The sequence below is a fragment of the Anolis sagrei genome, chromosome 11, assembly GCF_037176765.1.
Source record: "Anolis sagrei isolate rAnoSag1 chromosome 11, rAnoSag1.mat, whole genome shotgun sequence".
Lineage (NCBI taxonomy): Eukaryota > Metazoa > Chordata > Lepidosauria > Squamata > Dactyloidae > Anolis > Anolis sagrei.
This window is the reverse complement of record NC_090031.1, coordinates 29,940,864-29,958,543: the sequence shown is the minus strand read 5'-3', so window position 1 is coordinate 29,958,543 and position 17,680 is coordinate 29,940,864. Positions and strand designations below refer to the sequence as shown.

The 17,680-nt window shown below is 40.8% G+C and overlaps 1 protein-coding gene across 10 annotated transcripts in view; it reads right to left on the bottom strand.

Moving 5' to 3' along the window:
• The window catches only part of LOC132763387 (general transcription factor II-I), a 73,274-nt gene that overhangs the window by 31,718 nt on the left and 23,876 nt on the right, over window positions 1-17,680 (bottom strand). For 3 of the 10 annotated variants that reach the window (XM_067472131.1, XM_067472133.1, XM_067472132.1), the window contains exons 12-16: window positions 16,784-16,840; window positions 10,216-10,278; window positions 4,597-4,698; window positions 3,525-3,590; window positions 931-1,114 (exon numbers count right to left, since the gene is read on the bottom strand). In XM_067472131.1, coding sequence (XP_067328232.1) covers window positions 931-1,114; window positions 3,525-3,590; window positions 4,597-4,698; window positions 10,216-10,278; window positions 16,784-16,840 — 472 coding nt within the window. The remainder of the gene's footprint in view (window positions 1-930; window positions 1,115-3,524; window positions 3,591-4,596; window positions 4,699-10,215; window positions 10,279-16,783; window positions 16,841-17,680) is intronic. The other 7 variants (XM_067472134.1, XM_067472135.1, XM_067472139.1 and 4 more) reach the window with 3 other exon arrangements.

The window sequence follows — 17,680 nt, the reverse complement described above, 5'->3', positions numbered from 1 at the left end:
TCTAAAGTCAATTCCGAACTTTTTGAAACTTCCGAATCCTTTCGTTCATGGTTTAAAAGTGTTATTTCCTGTTTCATTAGGTGGTCTTTACTTTGAAAGCAGTTGTTTTACTCCAGAAGCGGGGGAAAGCAAGTGGAGGAAATTCCTTCCTTCTCTGGTTTAAAACTGGCTTCTCTGGCTTGAGCTGAGGACAGGAAGTTCCTTCCTTTTCTGGTTTAAAACTGGTTTCTCTTGCTTGAGCCAAGGCCAGGAAATTCCTTCCTTCTCTGGTTTATTATTATTATTATTATTATTATTATTATTATTATTATTATTATTATAACAGGGACTCAAAGAGTTAAGGCAAGGCAATGCCCCGGGGCCCAGCAAGAAGTGCCCGGATGTGGAAGAGGAGAGTGGAAATCCCAGAGGGAAAAAGGGAGGACGCTTCCGCATCTGGTGCTGCCTCTTTCCCCCCCTTTCCTCCCTCCTCCTCTTCCACATCTTGCATTTTGCACTTATTGGGAATGGAGAGAGAGTTGGGGAGTTCTTCTTGAATTGAAGGGGGAATGCTAGAGGAAAAGGGGTGTCAGATAAGACAAAATGTCAGATAAGTGAAGGTCGGATAAGCAAGATTCTACTGTATTGGGAATGGAGAGAAAATTGGGGAGCACTCCTTTAATTGAAAGGGAAATGCTGGAGGAAAAGGAGAGCGTCAGGTAAGACAGAATGTCGGATAAGCGAGATTCTACTGTAGTAATTTCTTCCAAAATCCCCCCCCCCTTTTTTTTGCCTCCAGAGTCTTTTTTGCACGCAACTCAATACAGTGGACTTAGCTGCAAAATAGCGTCCATGTTCATTTGACGCCTTGACCGCAGAGAGAATTCGCAACAGACAAGGAATGGCGTGGAAGAATCAAGGGCTCGACCCGAAAGTAGCAAGCCTACTTACTTCTTAATCACGAAGCGTATTCGTTCCTTTGCCAGGAGGATCCTTTCGAGGCGAGGGATCCCATAAGTGGAGGGTCTCCGGAAAGGAATCCCTTCCGGCAGCCCTTCCACATACAAGTCTTCAACGTGGGACTGGAAGAGCGGATACGGGATAGACACAGGGCCTTTGGCGTTAATGGCTTCCGCTTTAAGATAGAGGAGAACAAACAAAGTACGGCTTAGTAGCAAGAAACAACAATATTTATTACGGTCCACAGACCCATCAGTAAAAACAACAGTCATTATAAATTCTCCCATCAGGGTTGGATATAAAAGTTTGCTGCGCAGAGGCACTGTAATAAATGTTTCTGTTTCATTTCCTTCACAGGGGCATAGTCTTTGGGAGTAAGGAATTCCAGACAGTCTGCCTCTTAGCAACTCTGAGGGAAATATGTTTTATCTCATCTTTGTAAAGAGTCATAATAATCTATATAAATAAAAATGTAATGTTCGTTTGTGGGATTAACATAACTCAAAAACCACTGGACAAATTGACACCAAATTTGGACACAATACACCTAACAACCCAATGGATTTTGTCATTTGGGAGTTGTAGTTGCTGAGATTTATAGTACACCCACAATCAAAGAGCATTCTGAACTCCACCAATGATGGAACTGAACCAAATTTGGCACACAGAACTAACATGATCAACAGAAAACACTAGAAGGTTTTCGTGGGCATTTACCGTATATACTCGAGTATAAGCCGACCCGAATATAAGTCGAGGCACATAATTTTACTACAAAAACTGGGAAAATGCATTGACTCGAGTAAGAGCCGAGGGTGGGAAATGTGGCTTTAGGACCGCGGCACCTGCCGCCTCCCCGGACCGAGCCTGCCATCTCCTGGCTTCAGGGTGGGGCCTCACCTCGTCCTGAAGCCAGGAGAAGGCAGGGGAAGCGGCAGGAGAAGGCAGGCTCGGCCCGGGGAGCCGGCAGGAGATGCGGTCCTAAAGCCACTTCTCCTGTCGCCTCCCCCGCCTTCTCCTGGCTTCAGGACGAGGTGAGGCCCCGTCCTGAAGCCAGGAGAAGGCAGGCTCGGCCCGAGGAGGCAGCAGGTGCCACGGTCCTAAAGCCGCTTCTCCTGGCTTCAGGACGGGGCCTCGCCTCGACCTGAAGGCAGGAGAAGGCGGACGAGGTGGCAGGAGAAGCGGCTTTAGGACCACGTCGCCTGCCGCTTCCCCAGGCTGAGCCTTAACTCGAATATAAGCTGAGAGGGGCTTTTTCAGCCCCCGAAAAGGGATGAAAAACTCAGCTTATATTCGAGTATACACGGTAACTTGAGTTTGGGAGTTTTGGGAACACAGTTGGAGCTTGGGGAAAATAGACCATGGCATTTGGGAGTTGTAGTTACTGGGATTTATAGTTCACCTACAATCAAAGAGCATTCTGAACCTCAAGAATGATAGAATTGGGGCAAACTTCCCACACAGAACCCCTATGACCAATAGAAAATACTTATTGCCATCCAGTCCAACCCCCTTCACCAGGGCAAGAAAACTTAATCAAATACTGTTTACCCATAATCATAAAGAAATTACATATATTAGAAACCAACACTTTCTCATTACTTTATTTTTCAGTTTCCTGATGGAGAGAAAAAGTAGGGTATAAATAAACATCATAATAATAATGTGTTGTAATGTATTATTATTACTATTATTATGATGATGTTTAATTATACCCTACTTTTTCTCTCCACCAGGAAACTCAAATCGGCATTATAAAAATTATTTTACTGACAAAATAAATAAATATAATTATTATTATTTTGTCAGTAAAATAATTTTTATAATGCCGCTTTGAGTTTCCTGGAAGAGAGAAAAAGTAGGGTACAAATAAACATAATAATAATAATGTATTCTAATGTATTATTATTATTACTATTATTATATAATTATATTAATAATTATATAATAATAGTAATAGTAATAATACATAATTATAATAATAATAATTATTATTATTTATAATTTTTATAAAGCCACTTTGAATTTTCTGGTGGAGAGAAAAAGTAGGGTATAAATAAACATCATAATAATGTATTGTAATGTATTATTATTATAAAATTATTATTATTATTATTATTATTATTTATAATGCCACTTTGAGTTTCCTGATAGAGAGAAAATAATAATAATAATAATAATAATAATAATAATAGATACATAGCTGCTTCGAGTCTCTTTGTGGAGAGACAAAGCGGGATATAAATAAACATAATAATAATAACAACAAACATACATTCTAATATTAATAACAGATACATAGCCGCTTTGCATCTCCTTGTGGAGAGGAAAAGCAGAGTATAAATAAACTCTGTAAGTAGTCCTCCTCCAGAAGCTCGACTACAAAGAGATAGGCGGTACCTATTGCTACCTGCCTAATTCCTCCAAACCACCGAGACTACAAACACCCGTTGGCACTAGCCATCCTTGGGGAAAGGTAGGACAAAAGAGTGGCAAAACTATCCAGATTCCATGACAATCCCTGTGAAACTCAATTGGGAGGATCCAAATGGAGGAGGAAACGAAAGCGTGGGAACACAACGTACCGTATTTCCTTTCAAACAACTCTTCCACTTGCTTTCTCAAGTCTGTAATGCGGGCATTCCACTTCTCTGAAAGGAAAAATAAGGTTAGCCCAATAGAAGATAGGTCTGTCTGTCTGTCTGTCTGTCTATCTGTCTATCTATCTATCTATCTATCTATCTATCTATCTATGCTCTGTTCGTTTTGAGTGGTGACATAACTCAAAATCAGCTGGACCAATTGCCACCATATTTGGCCACAAGACACCTACTAAGCCAAGGCGTGACCATCATTCAAAAAACTTGATTTTGTCATTTGGGAGTTGTAGTTGCTGGGATTTATAGTTCACCTACAACCAAAGAGTATTCTGAACTCCATCAATGATGGAATTGAACCAAATTTGGCACACAGAACTCCCACAACCAACAGAAAATACTGGAAGGATTTGGTGGGCATTGACCTTGAGTTTTGGAGTTGTAGTTCACCTACATCCAGAGAGCACTGTGGACTCAAACAATGATGGATCTGGACCAAACTTGGCATGGATGCTCAAATATGAACACTGGTGAATTTTGGGGGAAACAGATCTTGACATTTGGGAACTGTAGTTACTGGGGTTTATAGTTCACCTACAATCAAAGAGCATTCTGAATCCTACCAATGATTGAATTGGGCAAACTTCCCACACAGAACCCCCATGACCAACAGAAAATACTTAAGGTCATCCTAGTCCAACTCTCTTCACCAGGGCAAGAAAACGTAATCAAATCCCTCCTGACAAAGAGCCATCCAGCCATCGATATAGATAGATATATATGATTTACACACAGAGAGAGATATAGTATCAAGTATTGGCAGCTATCTTATCTAGAGATGGGAAGGCCTGGAAGGAAAAAAAAACAGGAGAAAAAATGAGGGGGAAACAGAAAAAAACAAGGAAAAAAAACAGGGGAAAAACTCGGGAAAAACAAGGAAAAAAATCCCGGGAAAAACACTAGGAAAAAATTCCTGGCGTTGGGTCACACTGCTGCTAATAAGTTTACGTTTATGAGAAGGGTATTTTGTCAATAAGCTCACTTGCCCAACAAAACTTACCGAAATTGAACTCTCTGGCTTTCCTCCTTCCGGTGTTGGTGGCATCGTTGATGGGTTCTGTGCTCTTTGTTTTCTTATGGGGCGGCAAATAGTCGTCGTCGTCTTCAGATAGAAAAACACATGTAATTTTAAAAAATTATTTACTATTATTTGGATTATTATTCTGTCTTTCTCCTGACGTAGTGACTCGAGGTGGCTAACGGTGAACACGACACAAAATTCAAATAAAAAACAAAACATGTAAATGTGAATATTTTTTTAAATTAAAATTGTATTTTTTAAAGCGAATATATGACCACAACTCAGGAATTCTTTAATGGAGGAAGTTGGAATGAGATGATCTTGAAATCCAAACATCATGGGAGGGACTGTCTCTTTCTCAACTTCTTTATAACTGTCTCTTCATCATCCTCTTTATTTAAGTGTTAACAGATCACCTCATTAGGAGAGGATCCGGAAATAAATGCTAGCATACAAGTAGATTTTTTTTATCATGTCAGAAGCGACTTGAGAAACTGCAAGTTGCTTCTGGTGTCAGAGACGTTGCCCAGAACAGGCCGCCTGCAAGGACGTTGCCCAGAACAGGCCGCCTGCAAGGACATTGCCCAGAACGGGCCATCTGCAAGGACATTGCCCAGAACGGGCCATCTGCAAGGACGTTGCCCAGAATTGGCCATCTGCAAGAACACTGCCCAGAATTGGCCATCTGCAAGAACGTTGCCCAGAATTGGCCGTCTGCAAGGACGTTGCCCAGAATTGGTCATATGCAAAGACACCGCCTGGATGTGTTACCATCCCATAGGAGGCCACTCACATGTCCCCACTTGAGAAGCTGGAGCTGACAGGCGGGAGCTCATCCCACCTCATGGATTCAAACCGCCGACCTTCAGGTCAGCAGTTCAGCCAGCACAAAGGTTTAACCCATTGTGCCACTGACGCTTCTTATACATGCAGATGATACGGCTTTTATTTTTAGTCCACCCCGGTAAATATTTGCAAACATTAAAGAAAGTGGTTGCCAGAGCAAATCAGGATAGCTGTCTCTTTAAGTGCTGTGTTTTCATGTATTAATAAAGTCAGAATGTGCAGTGCTTTCGACAAGCGTCTCTCGAACTCTTTAAGGGACAGTGTGTAGCTAAATTCTGGTACTCAATACATGGCAAGATACAACTCATTGAAAAGATGAACCAGCAAAAGAAATCACGATGAAGTCCCTCCCAAATCCAATAACATTGCTTTCTATTCCATTGACAAACCCATGCGTAGAAATGACAAGCAACAAGGAAAAGAGTGGAAAAGATGGGGAAGGCTTTTCAGCAAGGATGGCAATGGGTATAGTATTATTCATGCATGTAGTTACGCCAAAAAATGCATGCCTAGATGGAGAACACCCCACAGGAAGAGTATTAAATTCCAAATATAAACATAATATATGATATGATTATTACGATAACAAAGAGAAAGATGGATGCCAGATGTCTACAACATTACTCTGGGCTGTTTTGTCTTCCTTTTCAAACCCCCAAACAAAGGGAAATGTTGCATGTCAGCCTGTTCGGCCTGTGATTGTGGCTAATGTTCATGCTGATATTCCTGATGGGAATGAGAATGGTATTCCTGGAGATGGGCCCAGAGATGACAGTTTGCTTGGGTCTGAGTTAAGTTCAGAAGAGACACCTGAGCTGTTTTAGGAGGATTCCCAAGGCCATATTCCTGAGAAAGGCCTCTCACCGTTTTTCTCAGAGCAACTGTCTGAAAATGATGCTGAGATTGATTTGCCAGGTGTAAGAGCAAAGATAGTAAAACAGGACGGGACGTTTTAGTAAACAGGACGTTTTAATAAATAGAGGAAGAGCTTTCAGAGACTGAGGTGCTCACTTCGTTTACAGCATAGTTTACAAATCATTACCTAGTGGAAAGGTCAAGAAGAATGCTTTCTAGTCAGTTTTTGGGTTCTGGAAAAGGGTTATAATGATTCATGGGAGTGAACTGCCTCAGTTGAGGCAACGTCATTATTTGATCACAGCCTTGGTTTCAAGTGCTCTGAGTTTCATGCATCAAGTTATGCCAAGCTAAGTTTTGCCTATGGGATTTTCATGGTTTCAAGTGCCTTGTCTCATGGATTTCTATATGATCATGGATCTTGTTTCCCTCTAAAGCTTATGAACTACTGTAGAGTCTCACTCATCCAATGTTCTGTATCCAAAGTAGTCTGTCTCCCGCCCAGATCCACAGCTGTTTCAATACATTGCAATGTTTTGGTGCTAAATTCGTGTACTGAACTGCTTTTTCTGATGATTTGTTGTAAAACATGGTATTTTGGTGCTTAATTTGTAAAATCCTAACGTAATTTGACTTTTAATAGTCTTTTCCTGAATCTTTCCTTATTATCTGACATTTTTGCTTATGCAACGTTCTCCTGGCCCGTTTATATTGAATAAGCGAGACTCTGCTGTATTTTGTATTTTTACTATTTTGCTATTTTTTTACTGCTTTGCCTACATATGTTCTACAATAAACTGCTTGCTGATTTTACCAAGTTGGTGTGGTGTTTAAGGTCAGAGGTGTTCCTGCTCTGGTGTATGACAGTAGATGCCTCCCAAAAACACCCAAAAGACTGCACGAAAGCCACGCGGAGAGATGGTCCCGTGAATCAACAACAGTGTCGGTCAACAAAATCGCCAAGGAGTGAGAAAGTGCCATTGCATATTTCAATCCGTTTCTTTTCACAAAATTAATGGGATGGCTTAAAATGGCAAAAACACAGAGAAAAGACAGATCACTGTTAAGGACATGGGAATGATTTGAGGTTACGCCTCAACTCCTGCTCCACACCTTTTCTTACGGCAGCATTTCAAACAGATATATCATGCCAGAGAGACCTGCAAATGAGTGCCACGTCTGGTATTATTCCTAAAACCTGCCATCACACAGAGATTGGGGTCTGTTTGCTACCAGAAAGAGACAAAAACGAACACAGCAAAGAGGAAAAATGGCCACTCCTCCACTGCTCGAATAGTGTGACGAGTGAATTGAATGAAATTGTAAAAGTGCTAATGAGAAAATGACTTCCCCACGCAGGAGGTGCTAGGGCGTCTCCCAATTAGCTCAGCGTTTCTAGCAGCTATCTTAGCTGAACGCCATCTGTGCTCTGTCTCTTTTTGTCTCTCTAGAAATGTGGGCACTTTCAAACCCTTATCGTCTGATTCTTCTTCTCCCTCTAATTCCTGAGCACTTCCCTGCTCCCCTTCCTCCTCCAAAGATGAGGAGTCCATAACAATGTGTAAGGAATGCAGCATTTGAACACCCGCCTCCTTCCACGAAGGCTGACCAACGGAATGAAGGATGGTGACAATGAATGATAAACGTACTGAACCGACTCAAGTCAAAGTCAGTGACTCTTTAAGTTAAAGAATTTACACAACTTATCTGTTCCAGAATTGATGAGGCTCCAGCAGGTCGGAGCTGAATGACAGAGGTCATCTAAACAACCAAATCACTACATAAGGAGACCTTTTTGCTTTTCCAAAGTGTGCCAGATCTGCAAGGAATGCAGCATTTCAACACTTGCTTCCTTCCAAGAAGGCTGATCAACGGAACGAAAAAGGATGGTGAGTATGAATGATAAATGCATATGAGTGAATGCTGAGTATATGTGATTTTCCCCATTTTGTCTGTTGTTACCAATATATATAGTTATTTAAAAACCCAGTTCTGGAGTCTGTATGTCTACTTCTTGCTCTGAAAGTGCCTGATGTACTCTGACCCACTAAAAACAGACTAAAGAACATTTTTAAGGTTTGAAAAGTATTCATGACACTAGCCCAGTGATATAAGGAGCAGAGCTGCAACGCATCGTGCAAAAAAAGGCCTCTCAAGCGCCTGATCCGCAACCCCTAAGTCAGCCCAAACGTAAGCCAAACTCTGGCCCGGAGAAGAATTCACCCACTTTGCAGCCTAATTTCTTGTCCGCAGCACAGAAACAACAACAACAATACTTCATTTATATACCGTTCTATTTCCCCGAAGGGACTCAGGGCGGTTTACAGACAAAAGTAACAAAGTGGCAAACAGTCACTGCCAAAACAAACAAACAACAACAAATCAACCGGAGCCACTGCGGTCTGGAGAAGCCACATATCGCAGCAAGAGCAAACCCTAGACAGAGAGCTAGGCCTCCTGATTTAAAAATCTGTTTCAGAGATTCAACTGTCTCCATCTCAATTGCTTGGTCTTGGTTTGTGTTGGAATCCCATCACTTATTTACCACCAAAAGATACAGAATGTGTCCGAAATATTAAAAATTTGCTAGGTATTTTTAATTACAAAAATGTGAGTCAAGCACTGAAAGGTTTAAATGACTGCAGTCCAATATATGCAGGGGGGCCTATGGCTTAGTACACCTCAATGTTAGTTGCCTTCAGTATGAAGAGAGTACAGTCTGAGAGAGGCCTCAGTGTGAGATAAACCTCAGAGTTAATAGACCTCAGTGTGTGAGAGACATGCACAAGAAGTGGAAAAAGGGAGAAATCACCAAAGAAGAATTCAAACAAATAGCCAACACCTCTAGGAAAAAGGTCTGCAAGGCTAAAGCATAAAATGAGCTCAGGCTTGCCAGGGACATTAAAAACAACAAAAAGGGTTTTTCTTATGTCAGTAGAAAAAAGAAAAACAAGGAGGCGATAGGGCCTCTTTGAGGAGAAGATGGGGCAATGCTGACAGGGGATAGGGAAAAGGCAGAATTGCTTAATACCTTCTTTGCCTCGGTCTTCTCAACTAAAATGATCAAGGGTCTGGAGAACAAGCCCTATGAGGAGCGGCTTAAGGAGCTGGGCATGTTTAGCCTGAAGAAGAGAAGGCTGAGAGGAGATATGATAGCCATGTATAAATATGTGGAAGGAAGTCATAGGGAGGAGGGAACAAGCTTGTTTTCTGCTGCCCTGGAGACTAGGAAGCAATGGAACAATGGCTTCAAACTACAAGAGAGGAGATTCCATCTGAACATTAGGAAGAACTTCCTGACTGTGATAACCATTCAGCAGTGGAACTCTCTGCCCCGGAGCATGGTGGAGGCTCCTTCTTTGGAAGCTTTTAAACAGAGGCCGGATGACCATCTGTCAGGGGTGATTTGACTGTAATACACCTGCTTCTTGGAAGGGGGTTGGACTGTATGGCCCATGAGGTCTCTTCCAACTCTTTGATTCCATGGTGTGAAAAGGCTTCAGTTTGAAGACCTCGTGTGTATAGCTCCAGTGTGAAGGCTGCTGTGTGTAAAAAGCTACTGTGTGAAGCTCCTGTGTTAAGTTCAGTGTGAGAGGAACCTCAGTGAGAGCGAAGCTGCTTATCTGCATGATAAAGAATCCCAGCGTGGAAGCAAAGAAGGAAGTATCAAGAACTTTATTTGTGTTATGGGAACCTTATTCTTCTTCTTGTTCCCCTCAACGCTTCTGTCACTGGAGTACACGCCCCCCCAAATGGGAAGTTTAGTTTCACAACCCTGTGTGTCTTTATGAGCTTTATGAGAGGGAGAGGGATGGAGGAGATGCACGCGACACCACATGAGAGGATTCTTCTGAAACAAGTGAGCAAAAATAACATTAAGTTGAGAAAATGGCCAACCTTCAATGGTCACTTCCACTTCAGGATCCTCACTTGTTTCAGAAGGAGCATGTTGAGAAGAATCTGAAAAAAGCAGAAGAAAGAAACCAGGTTGTCGAAGGCTTTCATGGCCGGAATCACTTGGTTGCTGTGAGTTTTCCGGTCTGTATGCCCGCTTCCAGAAGCATTCTCTCCTGACATTTCACCCACATCTAAAGCAGGTATCCTCAGAGGTCTGTTGGAAACACAGATATATATATCTGTGGAATAACGTCCAGGGTGGGAGAAAAAACTCTTGTCTGTTGGAGGCAAGTGTGAATGTTGCAATTGACCACATTGATTAGCATTGAATGGCCTTGCAACGTCAAAGCCTGGCTGGTTGTTGCCGGGGGAATCCTTTGTTGGGAGGTGTTAACTGGCCCTGATTGTTTCTAGTCTGGAATTCCCCTGTTTTTTCAGTGTTGTTCTATATTTAATGTCCTGATTTTTAGAGTTTTTAAAATACTGGTAGCCAGATTTTGTTCATTTTCATGGTTTCCTCCTTTCTGTTGATGCTTGTGGATTTCAACGGCTTCTCTGGGTAGTCTGACATAGTGGTTGTGAGAGTGGTCCAGCATTTCTGTGTTTTCCAATAATAATATGCTGTGTCCGGGTTGGTTCACCAGGTGCTCTGCTATGGCTGACTTCTCTGGTTGAATTAGTCTGCAGTGCCTTTCATGTTCACTGATTTGTGTCTGGGTAATGCTCCGTTTGGTGGATTCCCCCCAGGCAGGAAGCAACCAGACTTTGAAGCTGCAAGGCCATTCACTGCTAATCAAGGTGATCAATTGCAACAAGCAGAGAAGAGTTCTTTCTCCCACCCTGGACATCATTCCTCATATACATAAACCCCACTTGCGTAGTTTCCAACAGACCTCACAACCTCTGATGATGGTTGCCATAGATGTGGGCGAAACGCCAGGAGAGAATGCTTCTGGAAAACTCACAGCAACCATTATTATTATTATTTAGACCATTTCCACCAGCAATACGCCAGTACAAGAATGGAGTTGGCTTGAAGTAAGTGGAATCCTGTCCAAGAATAAAAGGGAGACCGTGGTTATGTCGTCCACGTATATGATGCTGTTACTTTCCTTCTTTGTTTTGGAAGTCGGTCAGAAAAGATGTGGAATCACAAGTAATGATAAGTAGGATTCTCAAGACACTCCAAGGTACAAAGTCACATTGACAACTGTAATCTGGTCCTACGGCCATTACTGTTGGCTCCATCTATTACTCAAATTGCTCGGTCGACTTCTACAGAATACTGTATATACTCGAGTATAAGCTTAGTTTTTCAGCCATTTTTTTATATCCTCCTCAGTTTATACTTGAGTCAAGGTTTTTAAAAATTATTTTACTTTGTTATTGTTGCTGCTATTATTATAATTATTACATTTACCATTTTACTCTATGATGATGATTATTATTAAATTTATTATTTTCCCCCTCGGCTTATACTTGAGTGTAGGTTATTTATTATTTTACTCTGTTGTTGTTGCTATTATTATTATTATTATTATTATTATTACACTTATCATTTTATTCTTATTCTTCTTATTATTATTAAATTTGTTATTTTCCTCTCTCTATTATTATTGGAAGGATAGGTAAGCACATTTACATTGAAGAAGGTTAGAATAATGGTTTAATCAGAGTTGGGCAATCTTATCTTAAATTACAGTTTTATGTAAATATTCAAAAACATTGAACCTACTGATACCTCAATTAATGTAATTGTATTGGTATCTATTTTTATTTTGAAACTAGCTGTCCCCTGCCATGCGTTGCTGTGGCCCAGTCTGTGTATATGTGTTTTGTGTGTGTATATATGTGTTTATGTGTGTGTATATTTGTGTATATATGTGTGTTCACACACACATATATATTGGTATATATATGTGTGTGTGTGTATATATTTGTGTATTAATATGTTTATATGTGTATATGCATATTGTGTATATGTGCGTGCTTGTGTATATGCATATTTGTGTGTATATTTGTGTGTATGTGTGTGCATTTGTATATGTTTGTGTGTATATATGTATACCTATGTATGCATGTGTATATGTATATATGTGTATATATACACACACATATATATACATATTATGTGTGTGAACATGTGTATATTTGTTTGTGCTTATTTATTTATTTATTTATTATTACACTTGTATACCGCTAATATCTCAGCCTAAGTCGGCGACTCATTGCGGTTTACAACATCTAAAAACAACAATATTCAATTTAAAAACATAAAAACACATATAAAATACAGAATTATTGGGCCACCAATAACAATCCAAGTGCATCTCGTACTGGGATCACAATCCAAATTCGTCATCCGTAATTACCAGTCCTTAATCGTCAAGGTTCGCTTCGTCGGATTATCCGAATGCTTGTTCAAACATCCATGTCTTAAGTTTTTTCCGGAACGCCATCAGCGAAGGGGCTGACCTTATCTCTATAGGGAGGGTGTTCCAAAGCCGGGGGGCCACCACAGAAAAGGCCCTATCTCTCGTTCCCGCCAGCCGCACTTGTGAAGCCGGCGGGATGGAGAGCAGGGCCTCCCCAGAAGATCTTAGGGTCCTGGCGGGCTGATAGGTTGAGATACGTTCGGATAGATAAGTTGGGCCAGAACCGTGCTTGTGCATATATATACGTGTATGAATGTTTGTATGTGTATATGTATATGTGTGTGCATGTATATATGTATATATGTATGTGTATGTATGCATGCATGTGTATATGTGTGTATATATATATATTTGTGTGTGCATGTGTATACGTATGTATATATATATGTGTGTGTGTGTGTATGTATATGTATGTTTGTGTGTGTACAAGTGTATATTTGTGTGTGCCTGTGCATATATATGTGTGTGTGTGTGTGTATGAATGTGTGTATGCATGAGTGTATATATATATATATATGGTGTATTTTTGGGGGTTTTAAGTCTGTTCTGCTGGGGGAGGTTGTGTATATTTTTAGGGGTGATGGACACTCGTTGGACTGTTAGGTGTATTGTGTCAAAATTTCATGTCAATTTGCCCAGTGGTTTCTGAGTTATATTAATCCCACAAACGAACATTACATTTTTATTTATATAGATTGACCTGTAGTGGCTGCATTTCCCATCCTCGACTTATACTCGAGTCAATCCGTTTTCCCAGTTTTTTTGTGGTAAAATTAGTTGCCTTGGCTTATACTCGAGTATATACGGTAATTGTTCTGCTAGAAGAGATTGATGGAGCATACATCATGCTAGGAATCCATCTTGGTTATAAAGTGGGCACATCTCAAGAAAGACAACGCTCTGGCCATTACAAAAGAGAGGTCAAATACAGTCTGCTTCCATCTCTTCATTTTAATGTAGACTTCAAAACTCAAATGAGATTCCCCGGAAAAATCTCCAGTGGGTGGGACTTTGGTTTCCATTGCATGTGTCCCTTAATACAGCAGAAGGTTTATTTTTGTGACACGACCCCAACGTAATTTGAAATGGAAGAAAGCGAGATTCAAAAGCAAATTAATCCAAAACCGCTATGAGGAATGAGCAAATTAATCCAAAACTGCTATGAGAAATGAGAAATGACATGGAAGATGGAGCTATACAAAGAGGTTCCCTTCTATAGTTTCGACTTGCTCTTTGAATGTACTCTCTGGTGGGACAACTGAATAAATCATTTCCAACATTAGCTACAAAACTTGGGTGGAGAAGACCCAAAAGACCCAAAACTTGGGAGCAGAAGACCCAAAAGACCCAAAACTTGGGTGCAGAGACCCAAAAGACCCAAAACTTGGGTGCAGAAGACCCAAAAGACCCAAAACTTGAGAGCAGAAGACCCAAAAGACCCAAAACTTGAGAGCAGAAGACCCAAAAGACCCAAAACTTGGGAGCAGAAAACCCAAAAAACTCAAAACTTGGGTGCAGAAGACCCAAAACTTGGGTGCAGAAGACCCAAAAGACCCAAAACTTGGGTGCAGAAGACCTATACAACCTGAGAAGACAGTAGATAAAGAGCAACACTCACCAAGCAGGGGAAATCTAGACAAAAATCAATCAAGGCCAGCTAACACTTCCAAACAAAGGATTTCCCCCAGGCAGCAACCAGCCAGGCATTGAAGCTACAAAGCCATTCAAAGCTAATCAAGGTAGCCGATTGCAGCATTCACCTTTGCCTCAAGCAGACAAGAGCTCTTCTGCAGATATTTGAACCTCACTTGCCTAGTTTCCAACTTATTTATTCATTTATTTATTTAAAGCAATTGTAACCCGCCTTTCTCTACCCCGGGGGGGGGGGGGGGGGGGGGACTCAGGGTGGCCTACAGCCGGCACAATTCGGCACACTACATACACATAATACATACAGTAATTACATATCAGTAATACATTAAATTAGTTTATTTATTTATTTATGACATTTATATGCCGCCCTTCTCACCCCGAAGGGGACTCAGAGCAGCTTACAAGTAATATGTAAATACAATATATTATATTATTACCATAGCACAATATTAGTATTATATATTACTGTCTTGTACTATACTGTTATACTGTAATATTATTAGTATTATACTGTATTACAATACAATGATAATATATGTAAATACAATATATTATATTATTACCATAGCACAATATTATATTATATATTACTGTATTGTACTATACCATTATACTGTAATATTATTAGTATTATATTGTATTACAATACAATGATAATATATGTAAATACAGTATATATTATTGCCATAGCACAATATTAGTAATATATATATTACTGTATTCTACTATACTATTATACTGTAATATTATTAGTATTATATTGTATTACAATACAATTATAATATATGTAAATACAATATATTATATTATTACCATGGCACAATATTATATTATATATTACTGTATTGTACTCTACCATTATACTGTAATATTATTAGTTATACTACAAGTAATATAAAATATAAAATATATAATTGAGTTAAAAAAATTGTTTAAAGCTAAAAAATACAAAAATAAACAGTACAATAATACCGGCTGTCTAGTCTTGTCTAGAAACGAATTCAGCGAACACAACACAATCGGAAACCTATCCATAGTCCATATTCCAGATCTTACAACCTCTGAGGATGCCTGCCATAGGTGTGGGCAAAACATCAGGAAAGAATGCTTCTGGAACATGGCCAGACAGCCTGGGAAACTCACAGCAACCCAGTCCTTCATTTCAATGAGATTCAAGCTAGTTGTGCGAAACGTATACGAAACATGTGCGAAACGGCAGAAATCTGTTCTGTTTTTGTGTGTCCACCCCCCCCCCCCCTTCTGTTTTCTGGAAGATTCTGTGAGATTCCGGGAGGCACGTTTGCATTCGTAGTTCAGGATCCATTTGGGAAATAATCTTCCCGAAAACAAAATTGGGGTGGACGGGACGGGGAATGCCAGCCTGACATTCGAAACGAAAACAGAACAGATTTCTCCCGTTTCGCACTCCCCTATTTCACACTGTTTGTTGTTGTTGTTGTTGTTCATTCGTTCAGTCGTCTCCGACTCTTCGTGACCTCATGGACCAGCCCACGCCAGAGCTCCCTGTCGGCCGTTACCACCCCCAGCTCCCTCAAGGTCAGTCCAGTCACTTCAAGGATGCCATCCATCCATCTTCACACTGTTTAGTCCTCCTAAATCTGTGGCTTTTAGTCACAACACTATTTTCAAATTCACACACACCTTCTCGTATTTTTGAACTTATCGCATTGCACAATAGCGTTACCTCTTCAGAATGTGATACATTACAGTCTCGCTTATCCGACCTTCGCTAATCCGACATTCCGTCTTATCCGACGCCCCCTTTTCCTCCAGCATTTCCCCTTCACTTAAAGGAGCGCTCCCCTACTGTCTCCCCATTCCCAATAAGTGAAAAATACAAAACAAGGAGAAGGGAGGAAAGAGGGAAAAGAGGCAGGACCGGAAGCAGAAGCGTCTTCCCTCTGGAACTTCCACGCTCCTCTTCCGCATCCGGGTACTTCCTGATGGGCCGCTCTAGCCCCGGGGCGTTGCCTTGCCTTAACTCTTTGAGTCCCTGTTGTTAGTATTTGAGGTATCTAAGCGCATCATCGGAAGGGTAACAGTAGGATACTCCGTATTATCCAACATTTTCGTTTATCCGATGTTTGGCTGGCCCCTTTATGTCGGATAAGCGAGACTACTGGATATGAAAAGGGAGGAATGATTAAGCAAAAACCATTATGAGTAATTGCTGCAGAACCTTATTCGTTGTCACTACTAGGGATTTACTGAAAGGTATGGAAAAAAAGAAATATTGTATTTCAAATGCTTCCCTCTAGTGGTTTACAACAAACATGCAGGGCCACAAGTCAGAGGCGGGACATATAAATGCAGTGATGAAGAGGAAAAAAAAAAGAACTGATACAATGGACAGGTCGGTACGAAGTGCTCGTTTGTGTGCACATATCAATAAATATGCATGCACACTCAAGCACCTTTCCAGAGTTCTACTTTTCAAAGACGATATACATATCTCTAACCTTCTATAGGAAATTCCGCATCTGTTCCTTCACTGCAATCGGAACCCTGGTTCTTCCCTTTGTAAACATAAATATATAAGCATAGCATCACACACACACAAAAAGAGGAGGATGCCAGTTAACACGAGAATATTTGAGAACAAGCCTTTCAGAATTGGGGGCTCAGCCAGGATTTGTTGTGGCCACCATGACAGCGAAATGACGCCACACTGTATCTCTGGGAGGACTGGTTCCACATTCACCCTCGCAGAAAAGTGAAGAGTGTAGAGCTCTCAGCAAATTATGCCCATTGCGAAATGGAAAAAAACACAACAAACCATATATTGACAAAGGCTTTCACGGCCAGAATCAATGGGGTGTTGTGTGGTTTGTGGGCCGTGTGGCCATGTTTAACAGCATCTTCTCCGCCTTATGTTTTGCCTGTATCTGTGGCTGGCATTTTCAGAGGAACAGATGGTAGTCAAGTGAGTGGTGTGTGTGTGTGTGTGTGTGTGTGTGTGTATATATATATATATATATATATATATATATCCATCCTTCTATCCATCCACCCACCTATCCATCCACCCACCTATCCATCCATCTCCCTATCCACCTATCTATCCATCTATCTATCCACCTATCTATCCACCCATCCATCCTTCTATCCATCCACCTATCTATCCATTATCTATCTATCCACCTATCCACCCACCCATCTATCCATCCATCCATCCATCCATCTACCTACCCATCCACCTATCTATCCATCATCTATCCATCACCTATCCACCCACCTACCCATCCATCTATCCACCTATCCATCCAACTATCCACCTACCCATCCATCTATCTATCCACGTACCCATCCATCTATCTATCCATCCTTCTATCCATCCATCTATCTATCCATCATCT